Source organism: Aotus nancymaae, unplaced genomic scaffold, assembly GCF_030222135.1.
Source record: "Aotus nancymaae isolate 86718 unplaced genomic scaffold, 86718_ANA_hifiasm-v0.15.2.pri h1tg000011l, whole genome shotgun sequence".
NCBI lineage: Eukaryota > Metazoa > Chordata > Mammalia > Primates > Aotidae > Aotus > Aotus nancymaae.
This window is the reverse complement of record NW_026988422.1, coordinates 12,450,880-12,472,692: the sequence shown is the minus strand read 5'-3', so window position 1 is coordinate 12,472,692 and position 21,813 is coordinate 12,450,880. Positions and strand designations below refer to the sequence as shown.

The 21,813-nt window shown below is 34.9% G+C and overlaps 1 protein-coding gene across 4 annotated transcripts in view; it reads right to left on the bottom strand.

Annotated features, from left to right (window-relative positions):
- The window catches only part of NECTIN3 (nectin cell adhesion molecule 3), a 127,420-nt gene that overhangs the window by 67,281 nt on the left and 38,326 nt on the right, over positions 1 to 21,813 (bottom strand). For all 4 annotated transcript variants that reach the window (XM_012460939.3, XM_012460941.3, XM_064374592.1 and 1 more), the window contains exons 2-5: positions 19,689 to 20,030; positions 12,561 to 12,857; positions 9,542 to 9,659; positions 4,507 to 4,658 (exon numbers count right to left, since the gene is read on the bottom strand). In XM_012460939.3, the coding sequence (XP_012316362.1) occupies positions 4,507 to 4,658; positions 9,542 to 9,659; positions 12,561 to 12,857; positions 19,689 to 20,030 (909 nt within the window). The remainder of the gene's footprint in view (positions 1 to 4,506; positions 4,659 to 9,541; positions 9,660 to 12,560; positions 12,858 to 19,688; positions 20,031 to 21,813) is intronic.

Sequence of the window (21,813 nt, the reverse complement as noted above, 5' to 3'; positions counted from 1 at the left end):
ATGTCCCATAAAAGGCATATTTAGTCTTCTAACGTATATTTTTAGTGTCATAAAAATTGGCTTATTTTTCTTTTAGACTTCATATAGGTTGTTTAAATATACGAAATAATGTATTTTAATGTTTAAGGATTGCTAAGTAGCAAATTCTTAAGTTTGATACTACACTTGGATCTTAAAATCCATTATGACCTGAAATTCAAGTTTTGCATAGAAATAAGGGTTTTAGGCATAGGGGGACTTATTTGACACACTGAAGCAACAGCTATCAGTTAAGGGAAAAATATACATCAATAGCAAACCAGAAAAACACAATTTCCAGTAGTCAGTAAGTACTACACAAAGAGCTACTATACCCCTTGAGAGTATTACTATTATATAATTAAGTACAATTTAATAACTAAAATCAAATATTGCAATCCTGAATCAGAAACCTCTTACCAATATCTTACATTTATCAATGTGGGAAAATGTGTAACAAAATTAAGAACAATTTCCCTCAGAGCTGCTTACTCTGTTCTGAGCAGAACTTTTCATCTCTAGTCCTAAGGTGCATTTATTTTACACATACTAAAAATTATTTCTCAAATTTTAAAATATCTATTTTAATACTGAGGTAAAAATTTTTTCCTAGAAAAAATGAGTACATATAACAATGAAAAAGATTAACTGGTCATTTACTGTGTGAATTATGGCTTCTTATTTTCATAAAAGACTACTAGGTTTTACTAATAGTCATTCTGGAAAGGCAGCATTATACCTAAGATACTTGACATACTCCAACCAGTTATTAGATGACTTAACTAATCTCAGCATGGTATACTGTATTACAGACTCTGGATAGAAAAGTCAAGTCTAATTACTGATTACTTAAACATAAAAAATTCTCGGACGGGTGCCCTGGCTCACTTCTATAATCCTAGCACTCTAGGAGGCCAAGGCAGGTGGATTGACTAGCTTAGGAGTTCGAGACCAGCCTGGGCCACACAGTGAAACGCTCTCTACTAAAATACAAAAAATTAGATGGGCGTGGCAGCATGTGCCTGTAGTCCCAGCTACTCGGGAGGCTGAGGCAAAAGAATTGCTTGAACCCAGGAGGTAGAGGTTGCAGTGAGCCAAGATCATGCCTCTGCACTCCAGCCTGGGCAATAGAGCAAGGCTCTATCTCCATTAAAAAAAGAATTCTCTCTAATAACGCTACTTCTTTGAAAGTGCTTAAACTGTGATTTTGTTCATATTTACTCAAAATTTAATTTCCCTTTTTAAAGAGTTATAGTTACATAAAAGCAGATTCTGGATTTGTAAATTGATTCCCAATTGTTTTAGTCTCAAATTTATTCATTTATGTAACAAAACTGTATTGAACACCTATCATATGCTAAACATCACTGTAGATAATGGGAACATAGCAGTAATTAAAGCAGACTTTATGTTTAGACTTATGTTCTAATGAGTGTAAAAACAGACAAGCATATAAAAACAACAAAATATGTAAATATTTTACATATTTATAAGGCAATACATGCGGTTACATGGCAATACATACTGAAGAGAAAAAGAAGGGGGACCAGTAGTAGTAAAGGCATGGGAAGGGAGGTTATTTTATTTCAAATATAGTTGTGAAGGCAGACCTCACTGAAAAACGTGAAGGCAAAGGCCTTAAGAAGTGAGGGAAAGAGCTATGACAATACCTGGTAAAAGCATTCCAGGCAGTGAAAATAGCAAATGCAAAAGACTCTGAGGTAGGAATGTGCCTGTTATGTTTGAAGAACAGCAAGGAGTCCAGTAGTGCCTCAGCCAATGAGCAAAACACAGTAAGAAATGAGATTAGAGAGATCATCTGGGAGGAGGGCATGTATAGAGCCTTGTGAGTCACTATAAGGAGATGGTTTTCATTGTAGCTAAAATGGGAAACCCATGGAAGGTTTGGAGGGGAGGAGACATGATCTGACCTGCCCTTTAAAATAACCATCCTAGCTGCTCATTTGCTGACAAAGGGAAGGGGGACAGAGGCAAAATAGGGAGATTAAATGGTTACTGTAATAGTGAAGTAAGAGTGGCTATGGCTTAGACTAGTGTAGTTGTAGAAGAAGAGTTGAACTGGTAAGATTCTGTATTTAACATAATGGAAGAGCTAGCATTGATTTGTTAATGAATTCAATAGGGTTTGAGAGAAAAAGCAAAATCAAGAATAACTGTCAAGGGTTGTACTCTGAACAAATGTAAGGAAAGAAGGACCAGTAACTGAAAGAAGGAAGATGGGTACAGAAATATGTGTGGTATCAAGGAACAGTAGAAAGATCAGGACCTCAGTTTTGAATATATTAAGTTGCAAATACCTATCAGACTACCACATAGAGTTAATGATCATTAACAGGTAATTGGATGCACAAGTTAGGAGTACTGAACACTGAACTCAGAATGCTAACCGAGTATAAATTTAGGATATCATCAATGAAATCAGTACATATAAGAACGTCCAAAATGAGCCTTGATATTTATTTATTAATTTTTATTTTTATTTTTTTTTAGACAGTTTTACTCTGTCGTCTATGGCACAATCTGAACTCACTGTAACCTCTGCCTCCCAGGTTCAAGTGATTCTCCTGCCTCAGACTCCAGAGTAGCTGGGATCAGAGGCATGCTGGCTAATTTTTATATTTTTAGTAGAGACAGGGTTTCACTAAGGTGGCCAGGCTGATCGCAAACTCCTGGCCTCAGGTGATCCGCCCACCTCTGTTTCCCAAAGTGCTAGGATTACAGGTGTGAACCACCACGCCCAGCCAAGCCTTGCTATTTAAATCATTACATAGACATATTGAGTCTAATGTTTACAAGTAATATCCCATACCAAACTGTACAACAGAAACACAAAATAAACAGTCCTTAAGTGTATTTTAAATGTGCATTTCCCTGGCTTATTCTCTAACTAAAGAAAGAGAGACTAATGTACTAATATGTAACCTCATTCAGATTTCCAGCCAGGCACAGTGGCTCATGCTTCTAATCCCAGCACTTTAGGAGGCTGAGGTGGGCAAGATCACTTGAGCTCAGGAAGTTCAAGACCAGCCTGGACAATATAGTGAGACCCTGTCTCTACAAAAAAATACAAAAATTAGCTAAGGGTGATGGTGCACACCTGTAGTCTCAGCTACTGGAGGCTGAGGTGGGAGGATTGCTTGAGCCTGGGAGGCAGAGCTTGCAGTGAGCCAAGATCACATCACTCATTCCAGCCTGGGTGACAGAGTGAAACCATGTATCAAAAGAAAAAAAACACAAACAAATTTCCATGAAAGCACTGATACTGGCAGAAAGGGATAGGGCAGCTCTAAGCTTTTTGCTAGAGTCATGCAAAAAAAAAGAAAAGTTTACACTTCTATCATGTGCCAGGCACAGTGCTCATTGCTGAGTATGCAGTGATGAATAAAGCAAGCACAAATTGCTAAATTGTGAAGGTAAATAGTAAGTAAAAAAATCAGCATACAACCAAACATTTGTGGTGCCTGCTATAAGAAAATAATATGTGGTACTGTTCTTAGATTGATCACACAAGGACTAAGAATATAACACTTAAGCAAACACAAAATTTCTCCAAAACCTCTAATTTATCTAGTTTTAGATTTGAACAAAGCTAGAACTTTTAACTGTTTATTCCATAATTACCATACAAACCTGCATTTCTTAGGTTCTCTTCCTTTTCCCTCTTAATTTTCCATTTTTTTGACAGGAAGATTGCTATATTCTGGCAACCAGTAAGGAGTAAGATGCTCAAAATATTTTATTGAATTTTTTAAAATAAGCATTCTACTGATTATTTATTACCTGAAGCCACAACCAGGAAAAAATGTACTTTTAGCTCTCTATATATTTTATGAATGATCAAATTTATACTCAGCCAAATTAATAAAAATATTCACAATGAAACAAATAGAATGTGAAAAATCTAAGCCGTTAGTGGTTTAAGGACAATAAAAAGCATCATAAATTTTATTTCATTAACACGTTTTCAGTAGCATACCTATTTCACCTCTCAGTAACACAATATGGTATAGTCCCATATTAAGTGGCAAACAATGTTATTTAACAAGCCAAGTCATCAAATTTAATATTCCATTTTATTTACCAGACAACTGTGTACAAAGTGGCCATCAAAGGAAGAGAAAAAAAATCATTATTTGTTCTTAGTATAAGGACAAAAGAATCTAGAAAGTCATACTATTTATTAAATAGTCAATACTGTTGAACTAAAAAATTAACTATATGTACAGGCATCAAAATGTATATAAACTTGTTGCACAGACATTTTGACATTTCAATATAGGATGCCACATTACATACCTATCTCAGGATAGGGTTATTTTATCATATTCTTTTTAGATTATTTGGAAAAACTTCACACTGAGGAATCTATATCTTTGCATGTAAAAATTATTGCTTAGGATCATACTGTTATGATGATTATTCAGAAATATTTTAAATAACGTATTTTGCAAGCAGATAGTAACTCACCTGAAATGTAGATAACTTTTTGGTCACTTCTTTGACCAAGGGAATTGGTCACTTTACAGATATAAACACCAGAATAATTGAAAGTCAATGGATGAACAAAATGAAGAGTATTGTCTGAAGCTAATAAACCATCAGGCCATTGTCCATCCAATCTAGATTTTAAAATGCATAAAATTATTTTAAATATCTTCAGACTACATTTATTGACAGCTAGTTAAAATGAGACATTAAACGTTTGAGATGTTAGTCAAAATAAAAAAGTATCTTTTATACAAAATTCACTAAGAAAGTATACAAAAAGTAACAAATTTTCATTTTAGTAAAGATGAGCTAATAAGGCCATTAAGAACACTCATTCTTCCAAAATAGCAGTCCATGTAAGAGTTGCTATGCCAACATAATAAAATGGGAGAAAAGCAGAGAAAAAATATTTAAAAAATTTTATTCAGAAAACTGGAAGTTGGAAAAATATATTATTTTAAGATAATATACATACATACAATATCAGAGAAATTAAAATTCTCACTGAATCACCTATCTATTTATGACATATCTACAATAATCTTAATGAAGTCATCTCACTTATATACGTAATAATGTTTCAGCACTCTCTATAACATATTTATAGAGCATCATTTAATGCTAATACAAATAGACACTGTATTCCATCCAAAGATAGTTTCTAAAGCAGCAAAATGGGTCTTCTTATGAAATAATTTCATTTGTAAGGTGGGTATCTGTGACAATAAAAAGACACCATTTGGTGTCAATAATAACTCCTTTCAACAGTATTTACACTAATTTGGCTAAGAGGTCCTAGACCTAGTATACCTATTACTGTAAACCATAGAGAGTCCCACTATGAGAATTCTAAAGCGATTCATTATAATGGAACTAAGCATACTGCTAAAAATCACTTTTTAACTTGCGGGTACCAAAACACACACACACACACACACACACACACACACACACACAGAGAGAGAGAGAGAGAGAGAGAGTGTTTTTAAAGCTTAAAGGTTATTTTGTTTCTTTGTTTTTAAGATAAGAGGATAAGACCAGGCACAGTGGCTCACACCTGTAATCCCAGCACTTTGAGAGCCCGTGGTAGGCATATATCACTTGAGGTCAGGGGTTCGAGACCAGCCTGGCCAACATGCTGAAACCCCGTCTCTACTAAAAAAACAAAAATTAGTTGGGCATAGTGGCGAGTGCCTGTAATCCCAGCTACTCAGGATGCTGAGGCAGGAGAATCATTTGAACCCTGGAAGCAGAGGCTGTGTGAGGCAACAGTGCACCACTATATTCCAGCCTGGATGACAGGGCAAGACTCTGTCTCAAAAAAAAAAAAAAAAAAAAGATTAAAAAGTCAAGTAAACCCAGGGGCTCAACTACTACAGTTTAGACTAAGTAGATTTTCAAAAAGTTTATTCACTTATTCCTTCATTCAATTAGTAGCAGCCTACTATTTGCCATACTCCGCTCTGCCAGTGGTGATGAGATACGGAAGTAAATAGAAGATCGACACCTTATTACACAGGGAATAAGAACAAACAACAATAAAAAGGTGGAAAGAAGCAAATCAACACTGAAGAATAAATAGAATAATTTTGTTTTGCAATCTCAAGTGTAGTGAGTGGAAAAATAATCTGTAAAATCTTTTGGAGTTGGTAGCACTTTAATTCAGCACTGAGGATAAAGATAATATGCTTACATGGTTTAAAAAAAAAAAACAAAAGCACCCAACCTTTTCTTTTGAGGGCTTTGGAAAGAAAATTTTTCCAAGTATCGGCTTTCAAAAGGTAAACTCTTTCTACAAGGACAACAATGAAAATGAACTATATATGTCTTAACAATTACCTTTGTACTTTGGGCTCAACCTTCTAATCCCTTTAATTCTCCGAGAAATTGTAAAATGACGTAGAGTTAGAAATATCTAAATATCCATTAAACCTACAACGAAAGCATATTCTATGCCCTTATATCAACGTTACATGACTTATAATCACTGTCTGTACTCTCACAAAAACTCAGTGAAGTACTGTTATTGGCAAGGAAATTTAGGATTAAAAGTAAATGACTTACTCAAAAAAGACATCTGTAAGTTTAGTTACTGGGATGAGAATCCAGAATTGTATTGCTTTTAGAAATACTCTATCAAATAAACATCTTAACTAATGACTGCTTCCCATTCAAAAAAAAAAAAAAAAGAAAGAAAATGGAAAAGGTTTTCTCTACTTTTAAAATAGTATTTATGCTTAAAGACAACCAATTGACCAGATATAGTGCTTTCTAATTCCCATAAATTCTCACCAGAAAGAATTCAGAAATTAAAAAGTTATTAAAAACCCTAGAGGAGAAAAGAAAACAGGAGGCAGAATTCAACAGACAAGATGTTTCAACAAACTTTCAGAAGACAGAAAATAGATTTAAAAACAATATATGCCTTATGAATTCAACAGACAAGATGATTCAATAAACTTTCAGAAGATAGATTTCTATCTAATAGGTCAGTGTTTCTCAACCCAGGGATGGTTCTAAATAGACTACAATTCATAGGACTGACCACTACAAAAAAGAAGTATCAGCCTCAATAGTGCCAAGATTGAAAAGTTTTACTTTAAGATTAAGAGTTGCTTACAAAAGGCACATGGATGAGAAAGCAGCCAATTTGGTCAAAGAATCCAAAAAAAAATTTGGAGTTTGACTCACTAGACCTCAGAAGACTAGAAGGAGGCCAAGAGCTAGTTAAAAGGTACACAACAAAACAATAGATTCCTCCTGATTCTGTATAAACACCAGACATTTATCTCTCAGGCAAATAAAATGCAGTTTAATTCTAGAAATAAACTGGCCATGAAGTAAAGACTTACACTCTTCTATTAGTGATATCTGGAGCCTCCCCAGGAAAATAATCACATCTCTATCTGATCACTCTAAGTGGAATCTTAATGAGCAATCCCCACTACAGAAAGAACATCCACTAAGCATTTTATTTTAATGCTTCACTGTGAAAGACCAGACAACCAACAAGATTAAGAAATATATACACAATGAAAGACCAAACCAAAAAACCAAAGAACTTGGAGGGAAAAGAGACAGTATGCAGGAATCAGAAAAAAACTCTCTGGGGAAGAAGTAACTGTAGTATCCCCAGGAATAACAAGAAAGATACTACACTCATGAAACAAGAAAAAGATGCTAAACAAAACCATATTTTTATTGTTGGCCTATTTTCAGTTTATAAGAGCGTCTTCTCATTCTCTAAAGAATATTCTCATGAGAAGATGCTCTTATAAACTGAAAATAGGCCAAAAAAATTTTTTGTATCAAGTCAACTGAAATTTTTTAAATCAAGAAAATCTTCTAGGAAGAACAGTAAGATCATGTGAAAATATATAAAAAAAGAATATTTATTATACAATAAATAGGAGTTCTAAAAAGAGTGAACATGAATTTAAAAAAAAGGAGCTCTCTTCCCGCCGCCCAAGATGCCGAAAGGAAAGAAGGCCAAGGGGAAGAAGGTGGCTCTGGCCCCTGCTGTCGTGAAGAAGCAGAAGGCCAAGAAAGTGGTAAATCCCCTGTTTGAGAAAAGGCCTAAGAATTTTGGCATTGGACAGGACATCCAGCCCAAAAGAGACCTCACTTGTTTTGTGAAATGGCCCTGCTATATCAGGTTGCAGTGGCAGAGAGCCATCCTCTATAAGCAGCTTAAAGTGCCTCCTGCAATTAACCAGTTTAGCCAGGCCCCGGACCGCCAAACAGCTACTCAGCTGCTTAAGGTGGCCCACAAGTATAGAACAGACACAAAGCAAGAGAAGAAGCAGAGGCTATTGGCCTGGGCAGAAAAGAAAGTGGCTGGCAAAGGGGACGTCCCCACTAAGAGACCACCTGTCCTTCAAGCAGGAGTTAACATCACCACCACCTTGGTGGAGAACAAGAAAGCAGCTGGTGGTGATTGCACACGACGTGGATCCCATTGAGCTGGTTGTCTTCTTGTCCTCCTGTGTCGTAAAATGGGAGTCCCTTACTGCATTATCAAGCGGAAGGCAAGACAGGGACGTCTAGTCCACAGGAAGACCTGCACCACTGTCGCCTTCACATAGGTTAACTCGGAAGACAAAGGTACTTTGGCTAAGCTGGTGGAAGCTATCCGCACCAATTACAATGACAGATATGATAAGATCCGCCCTCACTGGGGAGGCAATATCCTGGGTCCCAAGTCTGTGGCTCGCATCACCAAGCTCGAAAAGGCAAAGGCTAAAGAACTTGCCACGAAACTGGGTTAAATGTACACTGTCAAGTTTTCTGTAAATAAAAATAATTAAAACAATACAAATTTTCCTTCAAAAAAAAAAGGAAATGACCAAAAAATAAGAAAATTATTCAAGTTGATAGATACACATCTGAAGATCAAAATGGGCCCTAAATACTGACAAAATATGAATAAAAACCTTAGTATAACTGTTTGAAATTTCATAGAAAGAAAATTATGCACATAGTAACTATATAAGTAAAGAGGCAAATATTAGCCAGAGGGAAAACAAATGGCTGTAGACAAGAGAAAACAGAAGTCTGGTATATTATTTAGCTCTTAGTAACATTTACCTGTCCTAGAGAGGCAAACAGTGATTACTGAGTTTAATTAACTAAAAGTAGCTAAAAGTTCATGTGGACTATGAAAGGTAGAAATGTTTATATAGGGATGTGTTTGTGAATAAAGGAGTAGACATAAAATTATAATTATTTATCTAACTAAGAAGTCAACAGTCAATGTTAAAAAGTATTAAGAAATAGCAGCTTAAGGCCTCTGATTGTAACTAACCATAAGAAACTGCTAAAATTGCTAAAGCAGCCTCTGAAGAACAGAACTGAGGGGGTAGGAAGGTGGGGACAGGTAGGGCAAGAGAAAACAAAGTAATTACAATTTTCTGCTATTACTATAATCATGTATTATATAGATAAAAACAATTTTGAACGTGGATTTAAGAACGTTTCACTTTTAGATAATTTACTTTTAAAGTATATAACATACCTGCTCCACACAGATTTGAATGGTGGTGGATTTGCATCAGCATTACATTTGAGATTAACACCTTTTCTTCCTACAAACCAATTTCCATCATAACCTGTTACTGAAACTTCAGGAGCATCTATAAAATAAATGCATGACAGGACAGATTATCTTTTGTTAATGATAAATGCAATATACATGGTAAAACATCTATTAACACAATAGACTAAGCCTTGAAACAGGAATCATTTTTCCTTACTCTCAACATATATAATCTATATGGAAGACACTACTCCAAAAGTATTGGCTGGCTGAAAGAATGAAATGAATGGAGAATGAGTACCCCCAAATGGGTAATTATGGTACATACAGTTTGAGTAATTAGACATGCTAAATGTTAAGGAATACTCATAAACCTATAATCACCAAAAGCTAAATAAAAGAATCCTATTATGTGAGATATAGAGATACAGGACAAAGCAAATATGTTATAGTATTTAATTAAATAAGACATGGCATTCAAGTACCATGTAGTACAAACTCACCATATAAAACAGTTTTTAAAGAGATGTTTAATCTAAAAGGAAATATCCGCTAAGAGATATCAGGTCAACTACAGAGATTAGATTCCCTATGTTACAATTAGTATTTTGGGGTCATGTAAAAACACAGGCTTTCTATGACTACATACTTACAACTAAAGTAAATTATCTAGGGCCTCAAATGTACTAAAACAAACTTTTATGCATTCCGTGTACCCAAAGGTCATAACTAGTCGAATGAGCAATTATCCATATCTACCAGCAATATAAATATGTATCTCCAAACTATTAAGTCCAATACCTATCATTCATTCAACCATCATTCTGTTTAGCTCCTTATAAGTGCCAGGCATGGCACTTAGAAATAATATACTCTTTTAGGCGTTTGGTATACATACAGACTTAGATACATAAAATTTACATTCTAATAGTAATAGGGAAGATGACATTTAAAAATAACTAAAACTCTATGAGGGCCAAGAAGAAAAAGATTAGGATGCTACAAGAGAAGATAAGAAGAAAGGTCTAATTTAGATTGGGGATGGGGTGGAGGAGGTGATAAAAGGCTTCCCTACAGAGGTGTTACTTATGTATGATGCAGAGACTATCTTTCTGTGAACTACATAGAAACCTAACTTAGCAGCACATGATCTGATAAGAAGCTGGAGAGAGACCAGGTCAGTCTTTACCTCTGCCAGGGAAGACTGTCCTACTGGAAAGCAAAGTTTACAAAAGAGTTGTAAAAAATTGAACTTTTAGGCATTAAAGTAGCCCAAAAGGATATCTCTAAATTTTGAGGTATAAGTTTGTGAAATAAGACAATATTTAAGTTTGTTTACATGTATTATAGGTCTCTAATTTACAGAAGGAAAAAAGTCATGACTATTCAAAAACATTTTAGGGGCAAGCCAATAAATCAAAACCATGTTATAAACACTTACATTAGAAGAAATACTTCATATATCTAAGATTTCATTCAAGCAAACAAAAAAATACAAATTGATGAATCTATCAGTCATTATTAGACACTGAAAGGAAAACATATATGCATATGCAAAATATATTAACTTACAATTGGGATCTGAATTTTATGAGAAAAAGAAAAAAGTTAAGACTCTGTAAAAGCAAGGTAGGAAAAGGAAAAAGAAAAATTTTAACGGGATTCTCCAGAGAATTGAGAAAAGATGGTATTAGCATTTAAGAATGCAGTGGGAATAACATTTTGTAAACTATGGCTTTTCAAGTTAACCCTATAAATGTTGAAAAAGATCCTGGGAATTAGCTTTAAAAACCATTACACCAAAGTAATGAATTTGGGTAATTTAAAATTCCATGCATGTCATATTGAAAAGCAAGTAAGTAGGAACAACAAAAAAGAGAACAACTCCTTCAATAACACCTAGATTATAATCTGCACATGGATAGAAGTAAAAGAAGAACCTAAATACTTTTCCTAATGTTATCTCTAATCTGCCTAATTTTCATTATCCTTGCTATAAACTATCTGCAGCCATCACCTTTTCTCCTATTCCAAATGTTTAAATAGTATACAAATCACAAAGAATGTATTAAAAACTAAGAAACTTTATTTAAAGGGAAAAGCAGATAGAAATGAATATATAAACGCATACAGAGGAAAGTATCCCTTAACAAAAGTATGCAAGTAACAAGGTGGCTCAGCTTTGAACCTGTTTCTACAATGGTTATTAACCAATTATGTCTTTAAAATATTGTTTTTTACCTAAAAAAATGCTTGTAACATGATCAATGAGACAAGATTAGAAATAATATTGAAAAACACAGATTTTCAAACTAATTAATATGTATCCAAAGAAGTCAAAGAAAACAAGGCCGGGCACAGTGGCTCATGCCTGTAATCCCAGCACTTTGGGAGGCCAAGGCCAGCGGATCACAAGGTCAGGAGTTCGAGACCAGCCTGGCCAATATGGTGAAACCCCATCTCTACTAAAAATACAAAAATTAGCTAGGCATGGTGGCACAAGCCTGAAGTCCCAGCTACTTGGGAGGCAGGAGAATCACTTTAACCTGGGAGGCGGAGGCTGCAGGGAGGCAGAGGCTGCAGTGAGCTGGGATTGCACCACTGCACTCCAGCCTGGTGATAGAGTAAGGCTCCATCTCAAAAAAGAAAACAAGATGGGGAGCATCGATGAAACTAACAGCTCAATTAATAAGAATGTAGAAGTTGTTTGTCCTTAAGCATTGTACATTTTGAGGTACAAGTTGCCAGAACTCCCTAAGTCCAGCCAACTTTTAAGATCATAAAAGGAAACAGTTATACAATTTTAAGTTGGAGAGCAACTTTAAAGTCATCTGTTCATCTTTACAAAAGTGATTAAAAATGCTTTGATTAAATACAATTTCCACGGAAACAAAATTAAAAGAAAAACAAAAACAAGGAAAAGCTATTATTCAAACTAAAAATAGTTTGATCAATACGCTGACAAATATTAAAAAAGCAAATGTTACTATTTACTTACACTGTATGTCTAATATGAAAGAATATCGGATGTCCTTTTCCAAGGCTGGATGTTTTACAACACAAGTAATTCGCCTTCCTCTAGCAAATCTGGTTGGAAATAGCTTGTACTGGCTGACAATTGTTGCTGTTTCATTTGGAAAAGAAGTTGTAGTGGATTCCATTTCACCAAGATCACCTTCCCAGTCAATGTGTGCAACGGGTTTTCCGGTGGCTGCGATACAAATGGCTGCTACTGTTTCATTTCCTCCATCAATTAAAGAATCTGGCCCTTTTATCAGGCTCACAGTAGGTTCAACTGTTTAAATATTTTTTAAAAAATTAGTTACATTCAAACAAGAATATGTTTATCTTTTCAAGTCACATCTAGACATATTTCACAAGCTTAAGGACAACTGCATATAAAATCTACACACATTATTGGTAATGCCATCATCAATTACATTCTTGGAAAAATGCATATAAAATCCACACACACTTTTTAGGTAATGCCATCATCAATTACAGTCTAGGCCAAATGAGAACAAGAATTCATACTACCACTACAAAGATGGCTTTACCTGATAAAAATATACATTCCTTTAGGGACAGATGAATTCCCTCCAACTTTATACAAAAAATTTCTGTGAACTAGATCACAATTCCCTTTATGAGATTAAAGATACTACTTCTCTGGAAGATAAGGATATACATATATATCTCTTCATTTTACAGCAAAAAAAAATTTTAAAGCAAATAGTTTTAAAAATAAGTTATGATTATGACTGTTAAAATGTTAAGAAAAAATAAGTTCCTTTGAGCATACCCATTGAAGACGAAATGTTTTTCTTGGCCCAGTAAGTGACTCAATAGTTTCATTTAAAACATTGCCTTTTAAACTTTCAAACTTTAACTCCTCATGTATCTAAAATAACCAATTAGGGTTGCTGAATATGTTCTCCTACTTTTATTTACAATATATACTTTAAGCTCATGCTAACATGAAACGTCACTAACAGTTAAGTTTATTGGAACGTACATACCACCCATCCTTCTTCTGATATAAGAAAGCTCCTCAGGGTAAAGCAACAACTTTAGAACCTCTCAATCTACTCTGGCCCCCAATATCTCTTAGTTATCTTTTCACATTTTCCAGCAATCGTTATGTGCTTCTTTGTGTGTAAATTCCTCAGTACTGGCTTCATAAATTTTGTGTCCAGTCTTTAGTTTACTGTGTGCATTGAGTTTTTATTTCAATGATTTTTTTTTTCATTTCCAGGATTTTGAATTGGTTCTTTCAATACCATCAAGAACCAATTTTTGTTTCACATTTTACTTTGAAATCTATTTTTATTTCACATTTTCCTCTCATAGATATGATTATTTTCCTTATGTAGGTCCTTTTACAAGATGTATTGTAAAATAACAAATGAAAAAGTACATGCAGCATATGCAATGAACAATTTTATAGCAAACATCCATGTAACCATCACACATCTTAACAAACAAAATTACTGGAACCTCACAAGTTCCTCACATTCCTCTGCTTTATCTTAAAACCCTGCCTGCCTCAATGTGAAAGCATTATATTGACTTTGGAGATCAACTGTTTATTTTTCACTATAGTTCTACAACCAAGAAATGCAAACCTAAACAACACAGTTTAGTCTGTTTCTGAACTTTTTAAGAATGGAACTGGACTATATGTATTTTTGTAGTTTTTCTTTGACTCAACATTATGTTCTGGAGATTCATTCATACTCAAAACATTTAGGTTAAATTTCTTGTTTTTGGAATTCTTTTTATTTTACCTTATTTTTAGATCATTTGGATTTACATACAATTGTATAGATTAGTTTTAACTGCTTTATAGTTTATTAGCAGACAATGGAGTTCCAGTTTTGTCTGAACAATTTTACAAGAAACATTTCCATTCATGTATGTTAGAATATTTGTGTACAAGTTTATCCCTAGTAGTAGAATTGCTAGTACTTATTTTCAACTTTATCAGATAATTTCAAAAACCTTTCCAAAGTACTAACGTACTCCCAATCTTAGAGCTCCTGCTGGACAATATACTCACCAATTGATACTGTCACCCAGCTGATACCGCCACAGACCTTTCAGTGTTTGCAATCTGATAGGTATGTAATGGTATACCACTGAGATTTTATTTTGAATATCTCAGATTATGAATGAGGTTGAAAATCCTTTCATATGTTTATGAGACATTTGGAATCTTTTCTTCTGCAAAATGCCTATTATAGCCAGCTGTCTATTTTTTTTCCTACTGGTGAGTAAAAGTTCTACATAGATTTGGGAAAACAGTCATTTGTAATTATACATGGTGCAAATACTACATTCTCTTAATTTGGTTCCACTACTATCACTCTATTGAAACTTTAATGTCATCAAAGACCCATCATCTAAAACTCAACCTTTAATGTCTAGTCCCTTTAACTTTGTAAAATTTGATACTTCAGCACAGCTCTTCCCAATCAATTGAAAAGAATTAAATCCTAATGTGTTAAAGTACTTGTTTTAAGTCATGAATTAACTCCTAGGCTATGAATTTAGAATTATACTAGCTACATGCTGTCCTTAGGAGAAATTAAAAAATAGTCAAATCATTTTCTGTAGGGCTTACTTCTTACTGTGAAAATGGCTCTAGAGCAACATTTTCTTAAAAACTTTCATATCTTTTCTTGATATATTACTCTGAGTTATTCTCATAACTCTCTGTGAATTCTTCCTATTTCTTCTAAACTCTTTCTTAATAATCAGTCCTAGGCCTGCAACTACTTTTGTATCTCACTTAAAAACTTCGATCTGATAAATATTACTACCCAGATGATTCTGAAAGTTTTTCAATTTTGATACAAGCCTTGACGCCTCAGATTCCTACACCTGGTTATTTCCACCTAGAGATCCTCAAAATCAATAAACCAAACACCAAAATCGTTTTATTCTCCCAATCACTGACACCCGCTTTTCATTCAGATGTGCCCATTTAATTAGCAGTAACATAATTTAATCACAAACTTTCAAAACCTGTTACTGTTCAAGCTTTCCTTATTTCTTATATCCGGTCAGTTACAAAATTCTGCTAATTATTCCTCTGTAATAGTTCCTGTCTTCACTCATGTGGCAAAAATTACAAAATTAATTGCAACTCTTCACGGCCTCATAGCTGAGACATTATGATTTAAGGACCTCTTCATTTCAATTGATCAAAAACACCAGATCCATCTTCCTAATCACAACTGTCATCACATTACTCTCTAAATCAGGTGAGCTTTTAGTTAGGCATTCATCTATATATGATATGATTAAAGCAGTGTTTCTCAAACTTCACTGTGTATACAAATCACTCAGGAATCTTGCTAAAATGTAGACTATAATTCAATAAGCCTAAGAAGGGTCTGAAATTCTTTCTCTCTCTCTCTTTTTTTTTTTGTTAAGAGGGAGTCTCACTCTGTCACCCAGGCTGGAATGCTGTGGTGTGATCTTGGCTCATGGTAACCTCTGCCTTCTGGGTTCAAGCAATTCACCTGCCTCAGCCTCAGAAGCAGCTGGGACTACAGGAGTGCTCCCACTATGCCCAGCTAATTTTTGTATTTTTAGTAGAGACTAGGTTTCACCATATTGGCCAGGCTGGTCTTGAACTCCTGACCTAGTCATCCACCCACTTTGGCCTCCCAAAGTGCTGGGATTACAGGCACGAGCCACGGTGCCTGGCCTGAAAATATTTCTAACAAGCTCCCAAGTGATGCCAATGCTTCTGGTCCACGAACTATGTTTTAAACAGCAAGGGTCTGAGAATAGAAGACAGGTGAGAAGCAGCACAACTATTGTATACAAAATATGAATTTCCAGTAATATAAAACTCAAATTCCGTATCCTAGCATTTAAGTTACTTTAACGTAGTCCTACTCTATAATGCTAAACTTTAATTCTTGTACTTTTAAATCCTTTGAACAATCATTAAATTACTTATTCAGTGATCCATTAATGCAGGGCTCTCAACGAGGGGTGATTCCCCACTAACTCCTGCTCCCCTCTTGAGGACACTTGGCAGTGTCTGGAGACATTCTTAGTTTAACAACTGAGGGATGCTATTGGCATTTACTGGCATAGTGTTTAGAGGCCACAGATGCTGTCTATGACAAATAGTACAGCTCACTGCAACAAAGAATCCTGGCCCAAAATGTCAACAATACTGGGGTTAAGAAAACTGTGCCTTAATGTTTAGTGGTTCCTTAGCACACCCTGGTGGTGGGTGGTGAGGGTTGGTTCCAGGGTCCCTGAGTATACCCAAATTTGTGCATAATCAAGTCCCGTGGAATCTGTGTACAGGAAAAGTTGACCCTTCATATATGCAGGTTTCACATCCCACAAACACTCTATTTTCTATTTGCAGTTAGTTTAAAAAAATCTATGTATAAGTGGAGCTACACTGCTCTAACCCACGTTGTTCAAGTATGAAGTGCACACTGTTTTCTGTTTCCCTGCCTTGGTTCATATACTATTAAATTCTAGAACACCATTTTCCTATTTTTCATTTTCCTATCCAAAACCTACTCACCACTGAGGACTGACTCAACTCTTTCTCCTACAAAATATTTCTTGACTACCAAGTTTACTAATCCATTCCTATATCCTACTCAAATAACACTGTACTACTGCTATACACTGGAAACTCTCACTGGCTTTAGGGACATAAAATTAAATTTTAAAATGCACAGTCACTGTCCACACGTTTATAGTGGAGAAAACATAATAGTGTGGTAAGTGCTACAATAAAGATATGTTCAACATAACAATGACAGCCAAAAAAGCATCAGATTAGGGAAAAGGGATCAAGAAACGCTACTAAAAGGATGTGATTTGATGAATAATAGTTACACAGAAGAATACAGGAAGAAAGAGAAGACAGAAAAAAGGGCAATCCAGGCAGAAAGAGAAACACCCATGAAAACATAGGTTAAAAGAACTGCAAACAGTTTATTATGATGATAAGACTTGGGTTTTTGAAAAAAGAGCAGCAAGGAGTAGAATAGATAAGCGAGAGATGTATGCATTGGCAAAATAATGACTAATCTTGTAACGAACAGCCTGGATGTTAAGCCAATAAGTATTGTACTAATTAAGAGGGAACTACTAAAATTTAAAGCAAAATGAAAAGTGATTTTATCCCCATGAGCTTGCTCTTTCACATGCAAAGCAATTGCCTTTTTTTTTTTTGGAAACAGAGTCTCATTCTGTTGCCCAGGCTGGAGTGCAGTGGTGTGATGATCTCAGCTCACTGAAACTTCTGACTCCTGAGTTCAGGTGATTCTCAAGACTCAGCCACCCAAGTAGCTGGGATTACAGACATACACTACTATGCCTGGCTAATTTTTGTATTTTTAGTAGACATGGGATTTTGCCACGTTAGCCAGGCTGGTCATGTACCCCTCGCCTCAAGTGACCCAGCTGCCTCAGCCTCCCAAAGTGCTGGAATTACAGGAGTGAGCCATGCCATACAGTACTTTTGTTACACTTTTTCTTTTTTTTAAGAGACGGAGGCTTGCTCTATTGCTGAGGCCTGAGTGGAGTCTCAGCTCACTGCGACCTCCACCTCCTGAGTTTAAGCAATTCTCCTGCCTCATCCTCCCGAGCAGCTGGGATTACAGGTGCTCACCAACACACCCAGCTAATTTTTTGTATTTTCAGTAGAGACAGGGTTTCACCATGTTAGTCAGGATGGTCTCGATTTCCTGACTTTGTGATTGACCCACTTTGGCCTCCCAAAGTACTAGGATTACAGGTGTGAGCCACCGTGCCTGACCTGTGTTACGACTGATGTCCTGCAGGTGAGTTTTCGGATATTCATGCCTTGCCTTCTAATCAGAAAATTTCTCAAAAATATCAATCTCTTAAATCTAAGTTATATTTCCCCATAGCTCTTAGGCCAGTGTCTTAAACATATTAAGCCTCAAATATCTAATTTTATTTTTATTTTAAAATAATATCTCTCAACATGAAAAAATATATAATAAATTTGGACAAAATTGGTGTCCTATATTTCAGAGACTAATATTACGTCCTTCAACATTAGGGGCTATCAACTTGTTTCTCTGGGAAGCAGACACTGTGATATGAGAAGTATAAAAAGTTTATTAAGGAGTGATAACTGGGAGAAACGGGAGAAGGAAGATTGAGTAAGGGGAGCTATCAGCACCTTGACAAAATCTCCATCAGGCCAATGAGCAGATTCCATTAAAGGAGTCCCACTTTGGGTAAAAATCTTCACACCACTATCTTATTCAATCACTGGCCCCAAGAAGACCTTATCCTTGGCTACCACTGCCTCACTAAGTCACTGGCCTGAGGTCACTCACAAAAAGAATAGCCCTGACTCAAAAACTGAAGTAATCTTAAAGGAGCCAACAGCTGGAAGCTGTCAGCTACCCACACTACTAGTAGGTGTTTGAATAGAGCCTAAGCAGTAGATTACCATGTCAGCAGCCACCAGTTGCTATTACTCCTCAATCTTCATTTCTATCATTTAAAAAGAACTTACCAGCATTTCCAAACTGGTTTACATTTCACTGCAAGTAGCTTAAGGTTCACAAGCTTTTTCAACATTTCACCATAAACTTTAACAGGTATCAGATAAGAAATGGTGAAATACCACTATTAGGAGCAAAAGCACAATATTCAGATAGCCAGGCAAATTTAAAATAGCAGAAATAAAATTTGATATGAAAAATTAAAACACGAGGTGTCAATGACTTCTAGACGCAAAACAGTATTTTTTTAAAAATGAAAAAACTTAAGATGGCAATTTAATTAAAGGCTGAAAATTTGAGGGGAAGTAACAAAAATAAAGATGTTAAAGAAACTCAGAACTTAGCATATAATCAAAACTCAGCATCTTTCATAAAGAAACCAGCTAAAACGATGTAGTATTACATAGATAAGTAGGTATATCAGAAAATATTTTATTTAAAGAGAACCTAGAACCATAAATTTTAAGATCTTAAATCATATTTGAATTCCTTTACTTTAAACCTAAACTTAAATAAAATTTCAACCATTTTATTGAAAATATTTTTATTATAATCTTCACCACTATCACCAAAATACATAATTCAAGCATACCTACCTAACACAGTTACAGTTGTAGAGGACTGGGCATTTCCAAGCGGGAATGTAACAGCTTTGCAGATGTATTTTCCAGAATCAGAGAATCCTATGTTATGTAGAGTAATTGTTGCATCATTAAGAGAATAGTTTTTAAACAAGACTCTTCCCTGATATTCTCCTTGAACAGAGAATCCATACTGAGGATGATGAACTGCAACAGTCTGTGAACTTTTGCCATGTATCTTCTCCCATGAAATTTGTGTTATGGTTTCATTTACTTCAATTAAACACTTCAATGAAACATTCTTTCCCCATACTGCTGTGACATGTGGCTCCACGATAATTGGTCCAGCTAAGGCCCCTATGGAGGAAAAAAAAAGTACTGCAATTCTTAAAATAGAAAAAAGTTGTTAACATTCTCTTCTCTTCCTGCCCCCATCTGTAACTATCTTAGGCTACATACACACATGTGCACACACACACAAGCACTCACATGCACCACACACAAAACTTACAACTGAGTAACAAAAATAAATGAAATACATGTTCTCTGGGCTGGATATGAGATCCAAATGTGACTAGCAAATAAATTAACAATCCACCAATATGTGTTGTAGTGAAAAAAGCACTAGATTAGGACTGAGTTGACTTGGAAGGAAGATCCTTCCCCAGTCAAGCCTTCACATAAGTTCCCAGCTCTGGGTGACATTTTTGACTCTAGCCTTGTGAGACCCAAGTAGAGGACTCAGTTAAGTCATGCCTGAATTCCTGGCACACAGAAACTGAGTGATAATAAATGGATACTGTCTTAAAGCTAGTATGTTTTGGGGTAAATTTTTTACACAGCAATAGATAACTTATGCAGCATCTCCCAAACCAAATATAATACCAAAGTATCTTCTTTTGGAGAGTCCCTAAATCAAGTATCTCTACTGAAAAGTCACTCAAGATAGATCCTATTGCCAGAAAATACTAATGAAGAAATGGTTATATAAATGTAAAATAGTTTTTCCATTTCAGGGTTAAGAAAAAAAAATTCACAAGCAAAAATTAAAATGACTTCAAACCTCTTCCATAGAATACTTATTTCCTTCCTAAAAGCAATAGAGCAAAACTTACAATGTTTTGAGGGAAATAAGGCTAATATTGATGACTGCTATAGTCAAGCAACATGCTGCTAATTGACAAGTATATTAAAACATGTATAACAATTCCTTAGAGGTCTACCACTCACATATGCGGCCTAACAAAATAAATGAGCAAACATACAAACCAAGAAGTAAACCAAAATAAGCACTCAAAAATGGAAACTGTATAAACAATAAACAATACCTTTAAAAATTACATCTAATTAATATTTTTAAATGAATACTGAAATGCAGAAGGGTTTCACAAGATAATCAAAAATGCATTTAACTATGTTCAAACATGTCGAAATATGTTAAAAACTTTATGCAATGTTATTTCCATTAATATTTTTTAGAGGAAAAATCAAAAACAAAAAAAGTAAATTATAAGGCAAATTTTATTATCTACCAGATGACTGAGGATATTACAAAAAGAGACTGACAATTCACACTGACTGTGCTTAACAACTATGAATTAAAAAGTTTCAGTTTTTAACCACTGCTCCAAAAAAGTATCAGGCCCTGAAAATTTACTATCACATTCTGTAATGCTGGAGTACAGATAATTACTAAGCTTTAAAATTAATCCAAGATACATGAAATGTGAAAATATTCCAATGTATTTTAGCAATCTACTACAACCTTGGTACTTTATAAACACATAAAAAAGCAGTCTCATGCATATTAATTAAAAAATTCATTTATTATGAAATAATAGCTCTGTATTTAAGAAAACTACACAGCCAAGTAGGACTATTCCAAGAACACAAGGATATTTTTAGACTATTCCTCACATTAAAAGCTCACACCACTTTCTTATTTGATATTAAAAAGGCATTTAATAAAACTTAGCATTTACTATCTGATTTAAAAAGAAAATCTAACTGAGAAAAGGACTCTTAATAAAGCAGATTATTCTCAAATCAGTGGCCATTATCAACATTAAACAGAAAGAGACATGGCTATTAAAAAAAAGATCAAGACAAGATGATGCACTATCATTACCATTGTTCAACT